Raw genomic sequence first — 25,062 nt, forward strand, 5'->3', positions numbered from 1 at the left:
GATTTGTGCTAATATTCTTGGATGATTTCTCTAGATATTGTGTGGCCTATTTGCTGAAAGAAAAAAGTCAAGTCACAGACATGCTGAAGAAATACGTAGCCATGGTGAGCAATAAATTTGAAAGAAAACCAAAGGTTCTTCAGACCGACAATGGTGGTGAGTTCACTTCACAAAGCATGCGCACATTTCTAGAACAAGAAGGCATTCAGCATATCACAACAGTAGCTTATACACCAGAGCAAAATTCTGTTGCAGAGAGAAAATTTAGGTCACTTGTGGAAATGACCAGATGTATGCTGTCAGATAGCAATCTCCCTAAAAGACTATGGGGGGAAGCCATTCTCACAGCAGTGTACCTACAAAACAGAATGCCAACTAAAGGCGCTGAGCGCACACCACATGAGACATGGCATGGTAGGAAGCCAAACCTGTCACACATAAGAACATTTGGAAGTACAGCATATGCTCATGTACCAAAGCAAAGAAGGCATAAGCTGGATTCCACAACAGAAAGGGGCATTTTAGTTGGCTATGCTCCAGGACACAAAGGATATAGAATTTTGAATCTGAAAACTGGCATTGTTGGCATAAGACATGTTACATATTTTGATGAAAACAAAAGGGTTGATAAAGGCTGGATTATCCCAGATGAGCCTTATCATCCAGAATATGAAACTAGAACCATAATAGACATGCCAGTGTATATAAATGCCATACCAAGGCAGATGTCTGAAAGCAACTCATCTGTATCTAACGAGGAACAGGCAGAGGAAGCAGACACAGAAAGGATCATCGCAGGAGACAGTACAGTTGGAGAAGGGGAATCAATTGGAGAAGGACTCTCAGATTTAGAGGATGCGGAAAGGTCAGACCAACCTGTTGTCAGACGCTCATCCAGGGAAAACAAAGGTGTTCCACCCCCAAGACTGTCTTACCTAACAAAGTCAGCAGAAGCTCAAGAGCCCTTAACATGGGATGAGATTGAGAAAATGCCAGCAGAAGAAGCTGCTGAATGGCGTAAAGCTGCACAAGAAGAAATTGATGCATTGGATAAAAATAATACTTGGATTCTTACAAAATTACCTCCTGGCAAGAAAGCTATAGGATGCAAATGGGTATTCAAGTTAAAAAGGAATGCACAAGGAAAAGTGGAAAGGTATAAAGCCAGATTAGTCGCAAAGGGATATCTTCAAAAATATGGAGAAGATTTTGATGAAGTGTTTGCACCTGTAGTGAAACACACGACAATTAGAACACTTCTGAGCATTGCAGTCTCAAAAGGCATGCAAGTCAACCACATTGATGTGAAAACAGCATTTCTTCATGGAGATATAACTGAAGACTTGTACATGGAACAGCCAACAGGTTTCATAAATACAAAACAAAGACAGCTAGTGTGTAAATTAAACAAAGGTCTTTATGGATTAAAGCAAAGTGCAAAATGTTGGAATGACAAATTGCATGAAATATTGACAAATTTAGGATTTAAGCAAGGTGAAGCAGATAAATGCTTGTACACTAGGTGCAGAAATGGACAATATGCATACATTTTAGCTTTTGTTGATGATCTGCTCATTGCAAGCGAAAGTGAGCAAGAGTACAAGGACATTGTAAAATATTTAAACCTGAATGTTGAGATAAAAGAACTTGGTAATGTGTCATACTATCTTGGTATAGAAATTGAGAAACAAAATGATGGTTCTTATCTTCTAAGCCAGAAGCAGAAAATAAATGAGCTTATTGAAAGTTTAGGTATGCAAGATGCCCAAGTTGTAAGCACTCCCATGATCACTGATTTTCTGAAGGATGAAACAGTAAGAGAACCTTTACCAGATAACATCCAATATAGATCAGCCATAGGTAAGCTTTTATATCTGACTACCACATACAGGGCTGATATAGCAAATGCAGTAGGAATTTTGAGCAGAAGGGTCAGCTCACCTACCAAATCAGATTGGATTGCAGTTAAAAGGATGGTAAGGTATTTAAAAGGTACCATTGATTGTAAATTAAAGATTTCAGCCAATAGTAATCCAAAACTAATATGTTACTGTGATTCAGATTGGGCAGGGGATCATTCTGACTATAAATCCACAAGTGGATATGTGTTTATGTATGGAAATGTACAAATTTCATGGGCCAGTCATAAACAAAGTATTGTGAGTCTGTCTTCTACAGAAGCTGAATATGTGGCTGTATCAGAAGCATGCAGAGAACTGATGTGGATTGAAAAACTTTTGCTGGATTTTGGAATAGCTGAACAGAGACCAATCCAGATAATGGAAGATAATCAGAGCTGCATCCGACTGTCACAGAATGACAAGGTTCAGTCACGCACCAAGCACATCGCAACGAAATACCACAACGTGCGAGAGTTGGCGAAAGAAGGGGTCATCAGTCTACACTATTGTCACACCAGTGAGATGACAGCTGACATCATGACCAAACCGTTACCCAGAGAACGTTTTGAGAATCTGCGTATAAAGCTTGGACTTTGTGTGAATTAATAATTGCATGACAGTTATGCATGAGAAGGGGTTTGTTGGAATAATGTATTGTATTTTACATGCATTGCCTGTCACCAATTTTTTTTTCTGTGATTACTCTGTGACCTCTGATGTGAATTACTTAGAGAGGTCACACCCATGCAACTTCCTGTGGGGGTCAGACACAGCACATGGAGCTCATGATCTCTCCTAATCTATGGTGGTGTGAGCATCCATTACCATCTAAGCACATGGAAAGAGCTGATAATCCAAATGTATAGTATTATGTATATATAAGCCTGTCTGAATATAATCTAACTACAAACTGTGAGTAAACAGATGTTTTGTTACTTCAACTTTAAAGTGACTCAGCAGTGAATTATTCTGGGGTGTATGAGAGAGATGAAGAAAAGAAATTAACATTTCTAAAGCTGAAGCTGTGTGTATAAAAATCTGCTAATTATTTACTACAAATAATCCAACACTTTCCTCATAGGGAAGTCATCCCATCCCTTTTATCATTTTCGTTGCCCTTCTCTGCACCTTTTCTAATTCCACTATATCTTTTTTGAGATGTGGCGACCAGAATTGGGGGAATTGTGATTAAGCAATGACCAGCAACACTCCATACGTGACTCTAGACAAATTGCGGCAAACAGCCAGTCAAAGATACCTACTGCCACCATGCTAGAAACTTAGTACATAAGTAATGCCACACTGGGAAAAGACCAAGGGTCCATCGAGCCCAGCATCCTGTCCACAACAGCGGCACCTGGCAAGCTTCCCAAATGTACAAACATTCTATACATGTTATTCCTGGAATTCAGAGAACGAAGATCTAGCAACACATACGGCTTGCAAAAAGATGGTGAAAATTGGGCTTACCCAGTTCAATGACTGCCCTGAAAAGTATAGAAGGTGGAAATCTGACTTTAACAACGCCATAACAATTATGAAACCCAACCCAAAGCAAGAAATGGACCTGGTAATAAAATGGCTGGGAACTGAGTCAGCCAATCATGTCAAGATCTGCACACTGGTACACAAAATCATCTATGGAGAAGCCCCTGCTTATATGGACACTCTAACTTGCCGTCCAGGAACTCCCACAAGTCAGCTCGTTTGTACCTCAATCTCCACTACCCAGCTTTTAGTGGCCTTAAATATAAGACAGTCTATGCTTCTTCTTTCTCTTATCTCTGCACTCAATTGTGGAACGGGCTGCCACAGGTGGTCAAATTCACTCCTGATCACCCGGCACAGGCAGCTCCTTGTGACTCTGGGCAAGTCACTTAACCCTCCATTGCCTCATGTAAGCCGCATTGAGCCTGCCATGAGTGGGAAAGTGCGGGGTACAAATGTAACAAAAATAAAATAAATAAAATAACCTTCAAGAAGCTACTCAAGACCTTCCTTTTTGGTAGAGCATATGCCGTGTGCCCACCTGGCGCCACATCCTTCTGAACCACGGCTATCCTAGTGACGAACTGTCACCTTCTCCTCCCTCCCTTTCCCTCCTCTGAATACTGTATATTGAATTAATGTTTGCTTAATAGACTACTGTACGCCACATTGAGCCTGCCTCTGGGTGGGAATATTGTGGGATATAAATGCCATAAATAAATACATAAATAAAGAGACTAAAAGATGCATATTTGCATGACCCCTCCAGAGGTTTGAAAGAAATATGGGAAAGACTTGACCAGCACTACGACGGCCCAGAAGCTATCAAAAAGGCACTGATGAAGAAAATAAGCAGTTTCTCAAAGGTTACAAATAGAGACACAGATAATGACAAGTTCCAGGAACTGGAAGACATCAAAGCTGATCTGAATCTTCAAAGCCTGTGCTACTTGGATAGAGCGTGGGACATAAACAAGATTATAACAAAGAGAAAATTGGTCATCATTAGGCACAAAGTATAAAGAGGAGAACCAAGGGACATTTCCTCCCTTCACAATCTTCATGAAATTTATCCAAAATTTAGCAAAGAGAAGGAACGATTCCAGTTTTGTGTTTGATTTTTATTTGTTACATTTGTATCCCACATTTTCCCACCTTTTTGCAGGCTCAATGTGGCTTACATATAACCATTAACGGCGTTAGCCGATTCCAGTGTGAACAAATACATAGTATGAATGAATACAAAGTGACATTCTGGTAGAATGAGGTACATGTATGGTAGGTACATAAGTACATATGTATTGCCTTACTGGGAAAGACCAAAGGTCCATCAAGCCCAGCATCCTATTTCCAACAGTGGCCAATCCAGGTCCCAAATACCCGGCAAGATCCCAAAAATGTACAAAACATTTTATACTGCTTATCCCAGAAATAGTAGATTTTCCCCAAGTCCATTTAATAACGGTCTATGGACTTTTCCTTTAGCCTTTTTTAAACTCTGCTAAGCTAACCGTTTTTACCACATTCTCTGGCAATGAATTCCAGAGTTTAATTACATGTTGAGTGAAGAAAATGTTTTTCTCCGATTTGTTTTAAATTTACTACATTGTAGCTTCATCGCATGCCCCCTAGTCCTAGTACTTTTGGAAAGTGTGAACAGATTCTTCACATCTACCCGTTCCACTCCACTCATTATTTTATAGACCTCTATCATATCTCCCCTCAGCCGCCTTTTCTCCAAGCTGAAGAGCCCTAGCCGCTTTAGCCTTTCCTCATAGGGGAGTCGTCCCATCCCCTTTATCATTTTCGTCACCCTTCTCTGCACCTTTTCTAATTCCACTATATCTTTTTTGAGATGCAGCGACCAGAATTGAACACAATATTGGAGGTGCGGTCGCACCATGGAGCAATACAAAGGCATTACAACATCCTCATTTTTATTTTCCATTCCTTTCCTAATAATACCTAACATTCTATTTGCTTTCTTAGCTGCAGCAGCACACTGAGCAGAAGGTTTCAACGTATGATCAACGACGACACCTAGATCCCTTTCTTGGTCCGTGACTCCTAACGTGGAACCTTGCATGATGTAGCTATAATTCGGGTTCCTCTTCCCCACATGCATCACTTTGCACTTGCCCACATTAAACGTCATCTGCCATTTAGACGCCCAGTCTCCCAGTCTCATAAGGTCCTCTTGTAATTTTTCACAATCCTCCCGTGATTTAACGACTTTTAATAACTTTGTGTCATCAGCAAATTTAATTACCTCACTAGTTACTCCCATCTCTAGGTCATTTATAAATATGTTAAAAAGCAGCGGTCCCAGCACATAGCTCTGGGGAACCCCACTAACTACCCTTCTCCATTGAGAATACTGACCATTTAACTCTACTCTCTGTTCTCTATCTTTTAACCAGTTTTTAAACCACAATAGAACACTACCTCCTATCCCATGATACAGGTACAACAGGGGGGGGACTTAGAGAAGGAAAGGGGAAGAATGTCCATTACGGTCTTTGGTTGCATTGTGTTGCAAGTGTCCAGGTATTTTTATGTTGGGTCGGTGGGGTATGCTCTTCTGAACAGGTCTGTCTTTAGTGCTTTCTGAAAACTTAGGTGGTCGAGCGTAGTTTTTACTGCTTTTGGCAATGCGTTCCATAGTTGCGCGCTTAGGTAGGAAAAGCTGGATGCATAGGTGTATTTGTATTGGAGTCCTTTGCTGCTTGGGTAGTGCAGATTTTGTGGTGTTTCTAGTAGGCAGGTCATTGAGGTCTGTCATGTATCCCGGTGCCTTGCCGTAAATAATTTTATGAACAGTCGTGCAGATTTTGAAAGTGATACGTTCTTTGATTGATAGCCAATGCAATTTTTCTCAGAGTGGTTTGGCGCTGTCAAAACGTGTTTTTCCAAATACAAGCCTGGCTGCTGTGTTTTGGGTGGTCTGAAGTTTCTTTATGATTTGATCCTTGCATCCCGCATAGATTCCATTACAGTAATCTGCGTGGCTTAGTACCATTGACTGTACCATGTTACGAAATATTTCCCTCGGGAAGAATGGTTTCATGCGTTTGAGTTTCCACATTGAGAAAAACATTTTCTTTATGGTGGATTTTGCTTGGGTCTCTAGAGATAAGTTACGGTCGATAGTTACTCCGAGAATTTTCAGGCTATCTGAGATAGGGAGGATGTATCCTGAGGTGTTAATGTTTGTGGATTTGTATGTATTGTATTGGGATGAGATGATGAGACAGTGTGTTTGTTCTGTTTTGAGTTTTAGTTGGAATTCATTTGGCCATGAGTTCATGATGTTTAAGCTTAGTTTGATTTAATTGGTGATTTCCACCAGATCATGTTTGTATGGGATGTATAATGTAAGGTCATCAGCGTAGATAAATGGGTTGAGGCCTTGGGTGGCTTGGGTCTTGGCTAGTGGAGTCATCATGAGGTTGAAAAGGATCGGTGATAGTGGTGATCCTTGCGGTACTCCGCAGCCTGGTTTCCACGGTGATGATATGTTTGTTTTTTATTTCACTTGATATGTTCTTGTGGTTAGAAAACCCTTAATCCAATTGAGAGTGCCACCATTGATTCTGAAGTATTCTAGGAGTCTTAGCAATATGTTATAGTTAACCATGTCGAACGCATTTGACATGTCAAATTGGAGGAGGAGAATGCTCTTGCCTATTGCTATTTCCTGCATGAAGTTGGTTAGGAGAGTGAGTAGTACTGTTTTGGTGCTGTGTAGGGGTCAAAATCCTGATTGTGACTCATGTAGTATAGTGAATTTGTTTATGTAGTCATTGAGTTGTTTGGTCACCACTCCTTCCATTAGTTTGACTACTAATGGGATAGATGTACCTGAAGCAGGAAAAACAGGCTACTTCCCGAATGAAAGGGCTGTCAAGAAGTATGGCAACACTAGGAAGCCTATAGCTGTACACATGAAAGATGTATCGCCTATTTTAAAAGACGCCTGCGTCATTCAACAAACTGTCCTTTTGGTATAAGGCTCTAAAGAACACCAAGCTTAGAAGGCATGAGAGAGGTCTGGGGTGGGAAGATGGGACAGAGGTACACAGACAGCAGTTTTTGAAAATTTTCACTACATTGTCCGATTTTACTAATTCTGTGTCCTTGCAGGAGATGCAGTACCAAATATTACAGAGGGCATATATCACCAGGGAACAAGGGGCCCGTTATAGCATGTGGGAGGTCAGGATCTGAATCAAGTGCAAGAATGTTCCGGAGTCCCTGGTGCACTCCTATTTGGAGTGTGATAAACTAGTTATTTGGAATGCCGCCCTACCGGTGCTGGCCCAGATTGCTCAGTGCACTCCTGAGTGGGATTATGGTTCCTTACTTCTTGGGTGTCAGGAAAATTTGGTGGCGCAGGGTCTGCCTGTCCGAAAAAGACACTTTACAATGCCCTTCACTCAATTAAGAAACTGATTCTGTCATATTGGATTTCTGAAGACAAGCCCCCACTGCAGCAATGGCTGGCTAATATGTGAAACTGGCCCTTTTTGAAATTCAGACTTATCAATACATATTCCACAAGGATAAGAAGTGATATGTTGCCTTATGCCCATGAATAGTAATGTTTCATGTTCCATGAATGCACAGGTGATTGAGGGGATGGGGAGGGGGGAAGCACTGGTGTGCTTGGGAGTTCGTGTATTGGGAGATATGATGAGGTGGTTGTGAGTGAGATGGCAGTATATGGCTAGTTACTGTACTTGTAAAGAAGACAGGATAACATTTGTTACTTTTACTTAATAATTTTGCCAATTTTTACTACGTTTATTCAATTACATCCAATGCTTGCAGTTAAAATTAAAAAGTAAAAGCAGAAGCAAGATGTAAATGAAACCAAATGAAATAGCAAAACCTGGAAGAGGATTTTGCTATTGTAAACCTCATCTCACAAACAGTGGGTCTTCTCATCTTAAATTTTGATATTCAGTGAATGTAGCCTATAAGAACAGTGGAGTTTCCAGTTTTTGTTGAACTGGTTACGGGTCTCCAGCCAAACAGAACAGTAATGAGTTGGGTCACTTTAAAGCACAGATTAAGCTAGAGCTGGTAGCAATTCTTGGTGAACAGACATATATCACTATCACAACAGACTGCTGGTCACACCATGGAAAATTTTACATTGAGGTGACTGTCAACTGGATTGATGGGGGTTTTTAGAGAGGAAGTCTGGTTGTCTGGCCTTAAGAGTGCAGGGTTCCCACACATTTGAAGTTCCTGAATCATTTCTCAAAGATATTCAAATAGAGTTGGAAACCAGATAAAAAAATTGTTAGAACAAAAGACAATGATTCCAACTTTGTGAAAGCCTTCTTTATAACTGGATAGAATGAAGATAATAACTAAGATAAAGATGAAGATGCAAGGGATGAAGTAAACAGCACTCTTTCTAATGCAGATGATAATGACAATGATGATAAAGTATCTTTGCTATATGGAAGCCAAGTGTTTCAGAGATTCCTTTGATCAAAACCTACAGGCCCAGTCAGAAGACATCAGTAATACTGGCCCGATTTGAAGGAACTTTTTATCAAACTGAACAATCCACTTTCTGCTAGTGAGGTTGAATACTTTGTAGCTGTTGTGCTGAATGACTCACAAGTGAACTGGCATGAGTGGCAGCCAATTTCAAAAACTTAGTTTTACTAAAACCAAAGTGGAATAAATTGTAGAGCAATTTGTTAACAATAAAAATGTAAATAGTTGAATTCATTGTAGTTGTTTTATTTTAATTTTTACTCTAAAAGTATTATATTATATTTCTTTCACTTAAGTACATTTTTTAATTTGTTCTTCACTGTACTTTTACTTGAGTATTAAAATATATGTTTCTTTTTACTTGACCTGATACTTTGAATGACACTGACTTTGTTATTGTAGAATTTCGTATAAGGTGGAAGCCTCAGCAGCCATTTTTATAATATACAGCGGGGCCATCTGTGGTACAGAAAAGTGGAAAGCGCCGGACATGGAGTAGCAGCAGCAGGCAGGAAAGAGTGAGATTCCTTCCTTCCCCCGCAGCTGCAGAGACCACAACACCACCAGGGCGGGCAGCAAGGTTGTAGTACGGAGGGGGATGGCGGCACTGCTGTGACAGTCAGGGGAGGGTAAGCAAGGGTAAACATGGCATTCTCTGGCACCTCCCCCGAATGTTGGCACCCCCGTCATACATACCCTGCTTACCACATTCCGCAGGCCCTGATCAAGGGCTAAGTTTGGCAGCCAAATTCAGCCACCAAAATAGCAGGCCTATCTTTGTCAGCTTGGCCAAGTTAAAACCGGGCAAAAAATACCTGGATATTCAATGCTGGTCACCCGAAACAGCCTAGCATTGAATATTCGAACTCAGCACCAACTGCGGGAGTCAGCTCAGCTAAGTTCCGTGGTCTGAATATCGGGTCCCCTGGGTTCTGACAGATACAAGGCCAAATAGCAGTATGCAGTACTGATAGTGGTGTTTCCCTGTGTGGAATCTCAGATATTTCCTGTGACTGGAATGTAGCTATATGTGGGTATAGGTGTCCATCAAGTTCAGACAGCAAAGCCAATCTTGAGACTGAATCACTTGGCGTAGGGTGCCTAAGGAAAACAGTGCTGAACCTTTGTTTTACCAGGTATTTGTTCAAGGATGAGATGAAATACCCCCATCTTTGGGACCAGGGGTACTTGGAATGAAGTCCATTTCCTTTTTCCCCTGTTTGAACAAGTTCAACTGCCTTGACCTGTAAAAGGGAAGAGTTCCTTTGTGAGCAACTTCTGGTGTTGAGAGCTTAACTTTTACATTTTGGGAGAATGCATTTTCAATTGCAGTGTGTATCCTGTACCGACTATTTTGAGAACCCACCAGTCCGAGGTTACAAGTGTGTTCAATTCTGGTCGCCGCATCTCAAGAAAGATATAGTGGAATTGGAGAAGGTGCAGCGAAGGGCGACTAAAATGATAACAGGGATGGGACGATTTCCCTATGAAGAAAGACTAAGGAGGCTAGGGCTTTTCAGCTTGGAGAAGAGACGGCTGAGGGGGAGACATGATAGAGGTATATAAAATAATGAGTGATGTGGAACAGGTGGATGTGAAGCGTCTGTTCACGCTTTCCAAAAATACTAGGACTAGGGGGCATGCGATGAAACTACAGTGTAGTAAATTTAAAACAAATCGGAGAAAATATTTCTTCACCCAATGCCTAATTAAACTCTGGAATTCGTTGCCGGAGAACGTAGTGAAGGCGGTTAGCTTGGCAGATTTTAAAAAGGGGTTAGACGGTTTCCTAAAGGACAAGTCCATAAACCGCTACTAAATGGACTTGGGAAAAATCCATAATTCCGGGAATAACATTTATAGAATGTTTGTACGTATGGAAAGCTTGCCAGGTGCCCTTGGCCTGGATTGGCCGCTGTCGTGGACAGGATGCTGGGCTCGATGGACCCCTGGTCTTTTCCCAGTGTGGCATTACTTATGTACCTGTAGTGGAAGTGAATTTTAAAGATTGTTTTTCAACTCTGCCTTGACCAACCAGTGCACTCGGGGTCTCTATTTGTGATTAGAAGTAATTCTGTTTAAAAATGATTGTTTAACTTTGATTGTGTGAAAATAAGTTGGAATATAGAAGATAAGACACAGCTCTAATTAATTTGTTATGTGAAGGGAAAGATGGGGCCTGTTTTCAAGTTCAGACTGGCCACCTGGACTAGGAAACATGTGACCACAGTATGGCTTTTTTACCTAAACAGAGAAGCATCCTGTAATTTTCCTTAGCTCTGGACATGAGTTCTAAGCCTAATAAAAAGAGGAGTTTCTTTCAGTGAAATTGGGAGCTCATCTGTGAGTAACATACAAACTGTGCAGAAAACCATGTTTCCTGGTCTAAGAAACTCCTGGCTTTCGCAGTGAACAGGTCCCCCCCAGCTGATGATAAGAGCCTGGAAGATGTAAGTACCAGTGATGATTGTTTTATTGCTTCTTTTCCTGGTCTAGGAACTCTTAGCATTGCTTAGATGTGGAGACCAGTGATGTAATGATTGTTTATAGATAGGTATTGTTTCTTTTTACTTATATAGCTAATCATTGTGTGTATATAGTTAATCATTGTATATGTCTTAATCACTGTATATATTTTAATCATTATAGATTTTAGAACCTCTAATAAAGATCTCATTTACCTAATATGAATCCAAAAGAATCCACAGTACTTATTGAGTAGTCTGTGGCAGTGAAGAAGCTGTAAATCCATAGCAGTACACCACCTTACTTGGAAAAAATTCAGCCTCCCTCCTACCGGAAGATCATCTGGAACAGTTACAGGAATTGCAGCTAAGCTCTCCTGGAGCCAGTCTAAAGCTCATTCCTTGCTTTGACTGGGGCTTTTGGGCCTTCTGTTGCCTCCAGCAGGAGCACAAGTCCTGATTATTCTGGAGATATTGAGAGGGGGGAGGATACCTAAGCCCATGGGAGTAATAGGACCTTCGCTGCCCTCTGCCTGAGTACCTCCTGGATATGGACGCCGAGCCAAGAGTGGGGTGGGGCAGTGACTTAATGGTGTCAGAATGTTTTTTAATTAGCTCTGCACCCTCTTCCACCTTGTCATCAAAAACATTGTCTCCCCAGCAGGATTGTTTTGAGGGCAGAGACACAAAAGCAGACAGCCAATCGGCTGGAGAAAGCCCCTATGATGTCAGCTAGAGGAGATTCCCAAGTGCACTGGCAAAATCAATGTCTTTGTATAGCTCCATGGTGCGTCCACACCTTGAGTATTCTGTTCAATTCTGGTCGCCGTATCTCAAAAAAAGATATAGCGGAATTAGAAAAGGTTCAAATAAGAGTGACCAAAATGATAAAAGAGGATGGTACTCCTCTAGTATGAGGAAAGGATAAAAAGGTTAGAGCTCTTCAGTTGGAAAAGAGAAGGATGAAGGGAGATATCATTGAGGTCTACAAAATCCTGAGTGGTGTAGAACGAGTAGAAGTAAATCGATTTTTTTTTACTTGTTCCAAAAGTACAAAGACTTATATGAGGTGGCTGTAATTTGACTTGTTTTCAATAAAAACTTCTAATTAAAAAAAAAAGTACAAAGACTTGGGGGACACTCAAGGAAGTTACATGGAAATACTTTTAAAACAAACAGGAGGCAATATGTTTTCACTCAACGAACAGTTAAGCTCTGGAACTCTTTGCCAGAGGATGTGGTAACAGTGGTTAGTGTATCTGGGTTTAAAAAAGTTTGGGACAAATTCCTGGAGGAAAAGTCCATAGTCTGCTGTTGAGACAGACATGGAAAGCAACTGCTTGCCCTGGGATTTGTAGTATGGAGTGTTGCCATGATTTGGGTTTCTGCCAGGTACTTGTGATCTGGCTTGGCCACTGTTTGGAAAACAGGATACTGGGCTAGATGGACCACTGGTCTGGCCCAGTATGACTACTCTTATGTAATGTCTGCCAGCTTCCCCTGAACTGCTGGTTCCAGGTCTGAGGTGAGCAGTCCGGTAAGTCTATTGAACCCACTACCCATGGCAAAGGCTCTAGACACCATATCAAAAGCATCATAGGTTGCCTGCACCATGGAATTTCCATCTCCCACTCTTTACCTACTATTTAACAGAGCTCCACAGCCTTCTCCAGAGGGAGAGTGTCTGCGAATTCTGCCAGACTGCACACAATGTTCCACAAGTACATGCTTAACAAGAGCTGGTAAGTAGCTATGGGGCTCATTTTCAAAGCACTTAGACTTACAAAGTTCCATAGGTTACTATGGAACTCATTTTCAAAAGAGAAAAACATCCAAAAAGTGGCATAAATCAGCACTTGAACGTTTTTCTCACAAAAACGTCCAAATTGGTATTTTCAAAAAACAATTTTTAGACATTTTTCTATGAAGTCCACCAGAAGTCTGTTCAAATTGCAAAGGGGCATGTCAGGGACATGTTAAGGGCGAGATCTGGGCGTTCCTTAGACTTGGACATTTTTCAGCCATAAAGGAACAAAACAAAAGTGTCCAGGACTAAAACTAAGACGTTTTGAGCTAGACCTGTTTTTATAATGAATAAGGCACAAAAGGATGCCCTAAATGACCAGATGACCATTGGAGGGAATCAGAGGTGACCCCTTAAATCCCCCCCCCCCCCAGTGGTCACTGACCTCCTCCCACCCCTCACAAATGTGAATACAAATATGATTTATCAGCCTCTATGACAGTCTCAGATGTTAGAGCCAGGTCTATTAGAGCAGCATGCAGGTCCTAGAAGAACTGTAGTGGTCAGTGCAGTGTACACTATGGAGTGGGGTCTCTGGTCCCTATCTCCCTCTACCTGTCACGTTTGTAGGGGAAACTGTGAGCCCTCCAAAACTCACCAGAAACCCACTATACCCACATATAAGTGCCCCCTTCACCCATAAGCGCTATTGTAGTGGTGAACAGTTTTGGGCAGTGGGTTTTGTGGGGGCTCAACAGACAAGATAAGGGAGCAATGATGAGATGTGTACCTGGGAGCATGTTTTTGAAATCCACTGCAGTGCCCCCTAAGGTGCCCCATTTAGGATATTCAGCGCCAAACTGGCTATGTTGAGTGGTTAAAATAGGCTGCTTAAATAGTAAGCCTATCTTTGACCGCTAAAAGTTAACCGGTTAGTGCTGAATAATCGGCATAGCCGATTAACGTTTTAGCATCCAAAATAAATTTGGATATTCAATGCCGGTTGCCGGAAGTGGCCCAGCACTGAATATCCAGGTCTAACACCAGCAGCAGACAGCAAATGCGCTGCCTGCTGCCAGCTGAATATCTGGCCCTGTGTGTTTATGATTTTTTAAAGTTTTCTTTACTTCACTATGGAGCTCTTTTACTAAACTGTGCTAAAAAGTGGCCTGCGGCATCAGTAGTGCAAGGTTTTCCCATGTGCTGAAGCTACTGTTTCTATTTCCCCACTGATGGCCACCTACTAATTTTCCAATGAACGCTTACCACCACCTACGATTAGCGCAGGTAAGCCTACTATCTGCCTCCAAAGACGCCCCCACGCTAGAAAATAAAAACTATTTTTTTGGCATGGGTAGCACGTGCTGAACCCAGAACTACTGTTGGATGCCTGAGTGCATTCCGCATTAGTGCCTTTTAGCATGCGGTAAGCGTTCATTAGTGCTTACCGCTACTTAGCAAAAGGGCTCCAATAAGTTTAAAGGTGACGTTGCAAACGAACAATAAATAAATCATTTTCTCTACTGATCTGAAGCCAGCTGGTCCCCCATTAAAAATGTAAAAGAGGAAAGTCAAGTGAACTCACAGGCCCTTGGGTCCGAGGTCAGGTATGAAGGAAAGCCAGCTGACATCCAGGAACTCTTTCTGAAAGAGAGTGAGGGAAGCCTGCTCAGAAGCACACAGAAAGAATACTTCTAAATAACTTGACCTGATGAAGAAGTGCTGAAGAGAAACAATTTTTAAATGGAAGATTTTGACACTGCCCCTATCCATCTCATGCCCTGCCTTGCCCCTACTTGACCCCCTCTGCAACAATTATCTGCCAGCACTGCAACCCTGAACAGCTTTGAATCTTATAGCAGGAAATGTCATGCCTGAGATTTGAAGCTGCTAGTGATGCATGCAGGCGGAGAAAATACGGACTGGTTGACTCCAAGTGGTTCCTTAGGAGTTTTATGATATTGGACAAGAGATGGCCTTCTTAAAGTATGAGTTCAACGTAGGAGCCACAATCACCCCTCCAACGCTTTGACCCATAAATAAAATCAATTTTTTTTTTAGATCTTTCTGGTATCCTTATATTTCCCTTCAGTGAAAGCAGTATTTTATATGTGTCCAGTTTCTTACTAACTCCAGGTCCTCAGAGCCAGACTGAGTTGGGCATGATTTTATACTCCCCTCTCCCTTTCCCCCAGTGTAGTTTCAGGGATCGATATTCAGAATGATTTAACTAGTCAGGAGAAGATCCTGCCCAACTAAGCTACGATGAAAAGGCCATCCCTTGATTTTCAGTGGCATTTAACTACTCAGTGCCACTGAAAATCTGATGTGACCACTGTGGCACTCACTGGTTAGTGCTGGGGTGGTCAGGGAGTGGATTCATAAAGGAACTGGAAGTTAGGTGGATACTGGCAATATTCAGTGCTGCTGCCTGAATAGCTAACCAGGTATGTAGGACCGTGCAAAAGGCAGTCCCAACTGGATATTCAGTACTGATGCTGGGATACCACCCAGCAATGAAGATCCAGGCTTAAATTAGCTGACAGCACTCAGCATTTAAAGAAATTCTAATTGCGCCATTGGCTGAATATTGACCTGTCGATGTAAAATGAAGTTAAAAATGAAGTGTAAGCAAATTCAAGCCTGGATCAGGCTGTTTCTGCTGACCTGGTGTCCTCTGGTCTACAAGCTGGAATGGAGCATGAATCATCTTAAAAGGGGAAGCTCCTGTCTTATGTGAAGACAATTTTATTGGAGGCACTTGTTCAGCTCAATGTTGGAATAAAACAAAATACTATATTTAATAGCAGTATACTTGTGCTCTACATCCCCAACTTGCACTAAGACTATAGGGGAATTGGATAGACAGTAGATGGCTTTGCTGTGCCCTCATGTGGGCAAAGGGCAGATATGCTCAGCTACTCTCCACTATTTTCTTGGCACTGAAATGCTGTGATTCCAGCATTCAAGCCCCATGCAGCTGCTTCAGGTCTCAGAGAAACAGCATTATCTTACCATTGCATGGTAGTTCCTGTAGAAAGCCTTTGCTAGCAGTGCATTGAGGTACTCCGCCAGATACTTCTGCAAAAAAAAAAATAAATAAAGTTCAAACAGATAAACATTTACCACTGTGGCCTAATCTCTCAGCATCTCTCTGCCCTGGGACATATTTGTCTGACCAAGATTATATTCTCACCACTGCCAAAAATATTATTGTCTGGCCCAGTTCTGAGAAAACAGAACAGGAACATCCTCAGATTGTTGGTTTTTTTTTTTTTCACTTAATTGGTAAGGCAAAGAGAGCTTGCATTTCCAGCCTCAAGCATCCAGCACATGCTTATCTCAACCCACTCTGGGACAATGGCAGGAGGGAAATTTCTGTATGGCAGAACACCTATCAAACTATCCTCCATCAGAGTGGAGGAGTGGCCTAGTGGTTAGGGTGGTGGACTTTGGTCCTGGGGAATTGAGGAACTGAGTTCGATTCCCGGCACAGGCAGCTCCTTGTGACTCTGGGCAAGTCACTTAACCCTCCATTGCCTACCGCATTGAGCCTGCCATGAGTGGGAAAGCGCGGGGTACAAATGTAACAAAAATAAATAAATAAAATAACACAGGGAGGGCAAAAACTTTCTGTGGAGCAGAAGGACAAAAAGCATGCTTGATCTTGGTATTCAGTACAGGCCAGGAAAAAAAAAGGGGGGTGGGAGGTCTCAAGATCCTTCAGATTTTTAAAGTTTTAAGCAGGAGATGTCAGAAAGGTTATCACATTGAAAATGGACTTGTGAAAGGCAAACTTTCATATCAACATCACTTTTTGATCCTTCAGTGTTGGCTCTTCCTATCATTATTAAGCACTGAATTATTCAATCATTAACAGGGAAAGTGAGTGGTGATTAGACTGTCATCAAACAAGTTAGTTTTATTCTGCTGATGATGCATTGTTGCAATAATAATGTTATCCCAAACCTATCTTACTGTCTCACTGTCACCAATTTTATTCTGTATCTGAACGTTGAAAATACAGAACTGGAATATCTACAGACGTGGTGCATGCAGGCAGAGAAAATACTGACTGGTTGGCTCCAAGTATTTCATATTTTTGATATTGGGCAGGAGATAGCCTTCTAAAGTATGAGCTCAACGCAGGAGACTTGCATGTCTGCTGCTCAGAGCCAAAATCACCCCCTCCCACACTTTGACCCATAAATGAAATTAATTTTTTTTAATCTCTTTCTGGTATCTTTAAAAGTTAAGTTGTAGAGAGTACAAAATGCCATAGTTAGAGTAATATCTATGGCAAATAAATAAGAATCTATTTCTCGTCTTATGTTACAGCTGAACTGGTTGGCAATAGATGCCAGGGTCCAGTTTAAAATATTGGTCTTAACTTTTAAAGCCTTCCATGGTGACTCCCCAGGTCACCTAATGGAACATATTGGGTTTTTTTAATAGTAATCATAATAGATCTACTCGGAATCTTTACATGTTAGGCTTTCCCATTGTTCGCAAAGTAAAAGCATTATGACCTTTACAATCCTCCTTAACATATCAAGTTGCATCTAGTTGGAATCCTTTACCTTTTTCTCTCAGACAAATGGGAAGTCATTAAAGACCTTTCTTTTCCGGAAGTTTTTCTCTGGATTTATAAATTCTGTACTTTACTCTCGGTATTGTGATTATATTTTGCAAAAGTTGTTTGGAGAATGCTCCTTTTAGATTGTTATCTGCTCTGACCATGTCGGTTGTAGCAGACTATAAGATTACAATGTAAACAGAAAATCCACCAAGATGGAGGAACGTTGACATCCCACGAGGAACATGAATATAACAGGAACAGTGGGGAAAAGACCAGGCACTCCAGGGACAAATCAAGCAGACTTCAAATTTTTAATGAGACTCAACACAGCACTATGTTTCAGCCAAAGGCCTGCCTCAGGAGTCTAAACATATAAAATATAAATTGCAAAAATAAAATATAATTTATAATATGAACAAATCCAATAAGACAGGAGGACCCCTCCGAAGGGACACCACCTTGCTAGTGGTGGAGGGGCTTCTGTGTTTCAATGACTCAGAGGACTATGCTGAAAGGTTACCCATATCAGACAGGCCTCTGAGGAGAAACTAGACAAAGAGTGTCCCAAACTGGGAGAGTGGTGAGATGGTGACCTGGAGTTCGTATGCCCAACGGCCCAGCTGCCCTCCGAGGTTCTGTCTTCTTTATGTCAATTTCCTCTCTGCAATTGCATTTTCCTTAACTGAGAGGAAGGGAACAACCGGTGGTCAGCCGCTGATGGCCAGCGTTTTGTCCCCTGAGCAGCAAGTGCGGGACCGCTGCGCATCGAACGGCCCACAGACGAAAGGGTTGGAGAGTCCTTTGATTAGCGCCGGCAAAGGAGTGTCGATGCTCTTGGACCTGGAAAAACAACTCCATCACTCCTGAATTATTATTAACCACCATGTCCAAAGGAGTGGAGGAGTGAGTTAGAGGCATATGCTGAAACGGAGAACGTTTACAGCAGAACCCGATTCGGCGGAACCACTCCTAAACACCTCAAGAGAAATCATCTTGGAGTTTTTGGCTTCCATGGAGGTCACATTGAATACCATCTGGAAGGAGCTTCGGGACCTAACGGCAGTAGTAAATAACTTTGTTTCAGATATGATCTTATTGGAGAGTTGCATGGACAATTTGACTGAAACCTCTGAGAGTGAAAAACGTGATATGACAGATGAAGTTCTGTACAAGCAAGAAGTGGTTATGATCTTGAAAATGATAATGGACCAGAAATTTTGAATAATAAGGTGGTTGTTTTTGTGGATGATTAACATCGAGATTATTGTTTTTCCCAGAGTTCCAGGTATGACTCCTAAAGTTTTCCTCAAAAATATTTCCTTAATTATTACTTCGAAAGGAGTGAAGCCTGTGAAAACTGGGATTGCTTTAATCAGTGGGATTTGAATTAGAGATTTGAGTATATATATCGTTAAATAATTTCTGGTTTTTAAAAGAGAGAGAATGTAATCGGATGTATTATTTCTAACTAAAACATGGATAATAAGTATGTTCTTAATGAAATGAATTGACTATACGCCGTATTTGGTCTTGAGGAAGCCAACCAGATGATCAATGTGGAATAATGAAGTAGATAAGTAATATCTGGGGATAATCGGGTTAATACCATGTTTTCTTTTTTTCTGTTTACTGTTTAATTGATCTCGTCTTATTTCACTCTCCCTATTTTTCTTCATTTTGTGGTCTAAAAAAGAGAAAGACTGTATATAATCCATATATCTAGTTGGAGTTGGGATTGTTTTCTTCTTATATTGTATTAATGTGCAATCATCTCTGTATTACTGTTTGCAAGTGACCCTTGTAAAATGAAAAATTATAAATAAATGATTTAAAAAAAAAAGAAGGAGCCTCCACGGAGAGTCAAAGCAAAACAGCAAAAGTAGAGGCTGACAAATGCGCAAACCAATAGGGAGATAATATAAAAAACAGTTTATTCAGAATATTCATATCAAGGACCCGACACGGTCTGTGTTTCGGCGCCAAAGCACCTGCCTCAGGGGTCACAAACAACTTTCTCTGAGAAGAAGCTGATTGGCTTGAATAATTCCTTTATGTATGCACGTGGTTATAAAAACAAGTTAATCCGCAGAGAGAACAAAAGACCAGCCAACCGATCAGCAAACACCACATTTTCCCACCTCTTTGCAGGCTCAATGTGGCTTACAATACATCATGAATGGTTGAAGTGTGTACAGAATTGACATATGGTATTACAGAAGGATCTTGGGTTACATGATAATGAATAAACTGTTTTTTGATATTATCTCCCTATTGGTTTGCGCATTTGTCAGCCTCTACTTTTGCTGTTTTACAATATGAACATAGGTAGAATGATGTAAAATATATCATAAGAATATCACTATTAAAAGGACAAATTCTTACAGTTAAATATGTACATTTTTCTAAGTTCTCCTTAGAGAACATGTGCATGTTTTTGATGCTTTTTTTCGCATCTTTAAAAACATTTCATCATTAGTGTACTGTTTCACTTGGCTTCTTGCCAATTCTTTCAGTAGCATGATAATGCTCTACTGCAGTTTTCCTCTAAAAGGTCTTTCAAGGTAATGTAATCTATGTATTCCTATGGTTTCTTTTTCAAGAAATCAGAGCACAAAGCGCTTGTTTTTTATAGCTTTGTTTTGCATATGGGGGTGGTGTACAGTCATGTCTCTTTTGCTCTATTTTGTATCATTAATCATTGTTGGTCCACATTCAACATTATTTATTTCATTTGTTTTGATCACCATGGGATTTCCCCTTCATATGCTTCACCCAGTTTGTCTATGTAGCTGGTATAGATATCTCTATATTTTATAAATTTCATTCACTATGCCATTGTTAAATATCCACTATTTCTTTTCTTAGTATATCCTCATCACGCTCAATTATTCACCAGGATGTTTCCACAAGTATATCACTACCTTACTAGTGTATGTGGTATTCACAGAACTTCTGTTAAATACCCTTACTCTCTCTATATTTGTTTATTTTTAGCAACACTAACTGGCTATAAGCGGGTATATTTTATTATCATTTGAGCACCTGCACATATTCCTCATTTTGTTCACTTTTTACAAAATGCTTGCAATTTTCTACAGTGCTATTTTGACATCTTTTATGCTTAATTAGATTCAAAACTATATAAAGAGGAAAGGTCTCACTGACCTTTCTTTCTGAGAAGTTCCGAGAGAAGAGGACATTTCTCTGGTAAGTGAACGCTATTTTGCTTTGTGCTTTAAGAACTTAAAGATGGTAAAATGATCTCTTACCTGATAATTTTCTTTCCTTTAACGCAGCAGACGAATCTAGGAACTAGTGGGTTAAGTCCGTCTACCAGCAGGTGGAGATAGAGATAAACAAACTAAAGGCAGTGATGCCAGACGGCCAGCTCCTTCCTCAGTTAGTATGTCATTCGTAAGCATTTGCCAAGGCCAAAAATATGAAACCAATAACAACCAGAAATCATCCTCACTATGAAAAACAGAGAACCAAATAAGAACTTCAAAATAACTGCAACTTAATCCAGAAATTGGAATCCTTTCCGTGTTCCCATATCTGTCTGAACTCTGCAAAAGAGAACCCGGAACGAAAAAATAGCCACACTGCGCGGAAAATGAAAAAACTGTCGGCTGAACCAGGGAGAAGAAAGGGATCCTGGATTCATCTGCTGCGTTAAAGGAAAGAAAATTATCAGGTAAGACATAATTTTACTTTCCCTGTCACTTGCAGCAGATGAATCCATGAAGGTATTCAAGCAGGGCTCGTGTAGGACAAGAAAAAGGATCTAAGGCCTTGCTGTCACACCAGTCGGCAAACCTCCTCCATTTAAAAGAATAACACTTTTTCGTGGAATCTTTTCTGAAAGCAAGCAAGCAAGACTCGGGAGACACCCTCTGATTGACCTAAAGAGGCAACTTCTAAGTTCTCAACATCCAGGCCGGGAGAGCCAGAGACTGGAGGTTGGGATGTAGAAGCGACCCTTCGTTCTGAGTGATAAGGGTCAGAAAACAGTCCAATCTCCATGGTTCTTTGGAGGAGAAGTCCAGAAGAAGAGGAAACCAGATCTGACGGGGCCAGAAAAGTGCTATCAGAATCATGGTTCCACGGTCTTGTCTGAGTTTCAGCAGAGTTTTCCCTACTAGAGGTATGGGAGGATACGCATACAGAAGACCTGTCCCCCAATGGAGAAGAAAGGCATCTGACACTAGTCTGTTGTGGGCCTGAAGCCTGGAACAGAACTGAGGGACCTTGTGATTGGTCTGAGTGGCAAAAAGATCTACCGAAGGGGTGCCCCACGCTCGGAAGATCTTGCGGACAACGTCCATGTTCCGAGACCACTCGTGAGGTTGCATGATCCTGCTCAACCTGTCAGCCAGACTGTTGTTTACGCCTGCCAGATATGTGGCTTGGAGAAACATGCCATGGCGGTGAGCCCAAAGCCACATGCTGATGGCTTCCTGACACAGAGGGCGAGATCCAGTGCCCCCCTGCTTGTTGGTGTAATACATCGCAACCTGATTGTCTGTCTGAATTAGGATAATTTGATTGGACAGCCGGTCCCTGTGAGCGTTCCACATCGCCCGTAATTCCAGGAGGTTGATCTGAAGACCTGTTTCCTGAAAATACCAAGCTCCTTGAGTGCAAAGCCCATCTACATGAGCTCCCCAGCCCAGGAGGGATGCATCCGTCATCAGCACTTTTTGTGGCTGAGGAATTTGGAATGGACGTCCCAAGGTCAGATTGGAGCAAATGGTCCACCACTGAAGGGAATTGCAAAATTCGGTGGAAAGATGGATGACATCCTCTAGATCCCCTGTAGCCTGACACCACTGAGAAGTTAGGGTCCATTGAACTGATCTCATATGTAGACGTGCCATGGGAGTCACATGAACATTGGAGGCCATGTGGCCCAAAAGTCTCAACATCTGCCGAGCTGTGATCTGTTGAGATGTTCGAGCCGAGGACACTACGGCCAGAAGATTGTCTGCCCTTGCCTGGGGTAGATAAGCTCGAGACGTCCTATGAATTCCAACTTCTGTACTGGAACAAGATGGGACTTGGGATAATTTATGACAAACCCCAGCAGCTCCAGCAGTTGAATAGTCACTTGCATGGATTGTAGAACTCCTGCCTCTGAAGTGTTCTTCACCAGCCAATCGTCGAGATAAGGGAACACATGCACTCCCAGTCTGCGTAGCGATGCTGCGACAACTGCCAAGCACTTGTAAAGACCCTGGGCGCAGATGCTAGACCGAAGGGTAGTACGCAGTACTGAAACTGCTGATTTCCCAATCGGAATCGAAGGTACTTCCTGTGAGTTGGAAGCACCGAGATGCGAGTATAGGCGTCCTTTAAGTCCAGAGAGCATAGCCAATCGTTTTCCTGAATCATGGGAAGAAGGGTGCACAGGGAAATCATCCTAAACTTTTCTCGGACCAGGAATTTGTTCAGGACCCTTAGGTCTAGGATGGGACGCATCCCTCCTGTTTTCTTTTGTACAAGGAAGTACCTGGAATAGCATCCCAGCCCTTCTTCCCCGGGAGGCACGGGTTTGACCGCATTAGTCTTTAGAAGGGTGGAGAGTTCCTCTGCAAGTACCTGCTTGTGCTGGGAGCTGAAGGATTGAGCTCCCGGTGGGCAATTTGGAGGCTTGGATGCCAGATTGAGAGTGTATCCTAACCGGACTATTTGAAGAACCCACCTGTCGGAGGTTATGAGAGGCTACCTTTGGTGAAAAAATATCAACCTCTCCTCAACAGGCAGATTGTCCGGCACGGCTACTTTTACTGCGGCTATGCTGCTCTGGAGCCAGTCAAAAACCCGTCCCTTGCTTTTGCTGGGGAACCGGAGGGGCCTTAGGCACACGTCGCTGACGAGAGTGAGCCTGCTGGGAGCGAGCTTGAACAGGCTGTCGAGAGGTAGGAGTGTACCTAAGCCTATTATAGGAATAGGGAGCACTCCTCCTCCCTCCAAAAAACCTCCTAGTGGAGGAGGTAGTAGCAGAAGGCGTCCGGCAGGAGACAGAATCCATTGCATCATGATGCTTCTTGAGGGTATCGGCCATATCCTCACCTTCTCTCCAAAACGTTTATCCCCCCTGGCAAGGAACATCTGCCATTCGCTGCTGGGTCTTCTGATCCAGGTCAGAGACACGCAGCCGTGAGAGTCTGCGCATCACTATACCTTGAGCAGTTACTCGGGATGCGGCATCAAAAGTGTCGTAAGCTCCCCTGGCCAGGAATTTGCGACACGCCTTCTGCTGCCTGATCACCTGGTGAAAAGGTTCAGCAAGCTCCGGAGGGAGAACTTCAACTAAACTGGACAGCTGCCTCACCGAGTTCCGTAAGTGAATGCTCCTGTACAGCTGGTATGTTTGGATCTTGGCGGCGAGCATGCCGGCCTGATACGTACGCCTCCCAAAATAATCCAAGGTTATAGTCTCTAGTACTCTTGGCTCTTCTGAGAGCTGAGTCCACCACCATGGAATCGTGAGGAAGTTGGGCCTTCACCATCACAGGCTCTCCATGGACTCTGTACTGGGACTCGGACTTCTTGTTGACAACTGATTTACATAAGTACATAAGTACATAAGTAGTGCCATACTGGGAAAGACCAAAGGTCCATCTAGCCCAGCATCCTGTCACCGACAGTGGCCAATCCAGGTCAAGGGCACCTGGCACGCTCCCCAAACGTAAAAACATTCCAGACAAGTTATACCTAAAAATGAGGAATTTTTCCAGTCCATTTAATAGCGGTCTATGGACTTGTCCTTTAGGAATCTATCTAACCCCTTTTTAAACTCCGTCAAGCTAACCGCCCGTACCACGTTCTCCGGCAATGAATTCCAGAGTCTAATTACACGTTGGGTGAAGAAAAATTTTCTCCGATTCGTTTTAAATTTACCACACTGTAGCTTCAACTCATGCCCTCTAGTCCTAGTATTTTTGGATAGCGTGAACAGTCGCTTCACATCCACCCGATCCATTCCACTCATTATTTTATACACTTCTATCATATCTCCCCTCAGCCGTCTCTTCTCCAAGCTGAAAAGCCCTAGCCTTCTCAGCCTCTCTTCATAGGAAAGTCGTCCCATCCCCACTATCATTTTCGTCGCCCTTCGCTGTACCTTTTCCAATTCTACTATATCTTTTTTGAGATACGGAGACCAGTACTGAACACAATACTCCAGGTGCGGTCGCACCATGGAGCGATACAACGGCATTATAACATCCGCACACCTGGACTCCATACCCTTCTTAATAACACCCAACATTCTATTCGCTTTCCTAGCCGCAGCAGCACACTGAGCAGAAGGTTTCAGCGTATCATCGACGACGACACCCAGATCCCTTTCTTGATCCGTAACTCCTA

At 42.2% G+C, this 25,062-nt stretch overlaps 1 protein-coding gene across 2 annotated transcripts in view; it reads right to left on the reverse strand.

The window, feature by feature from the left end:
• The window catches only part of PLD2 (phospholipase D2), a 215,903-nt gene that overhangs the window by 115,157 nt on the left and 75,684 nt on the right, over nucleotides 1-25,062 (reverse strand). For both annotated transcript variants that reach the window (XM_030187610.1, XM_030187611.1), the window contains 2 exons: nucleotides 16,128-16,193; nucleotides 14,698-14,756 (listed from right to left, as the gene is read on the reverse strand). In XM_030187610.1, the coding sequence (XP_030043470.1) occupies nucleotides 14,698-14,756; nucleotides 16,128-16,193 (125 nt within the window). The remainder of the gene's footprint in view (nucleotides 1-14,697; nucleotides 14,757-16,127; nucleotides 16,194-25,062) is intronic.

This window comes from Microcaecilia unicolor, chromosome 14 (assembly GCF_901765095.1).
Source record: "Microcaecilia unicolor chromosome 14, aMicUni1.1, whole genome shotgun sequence".
NCBI classification, from domain to species: Eukaryota; Metazoa; Chordata; class Amphibia; order Gymnophiona; family Siphonopidae; genus Microcaecilia; species Microcaecilia unicolor.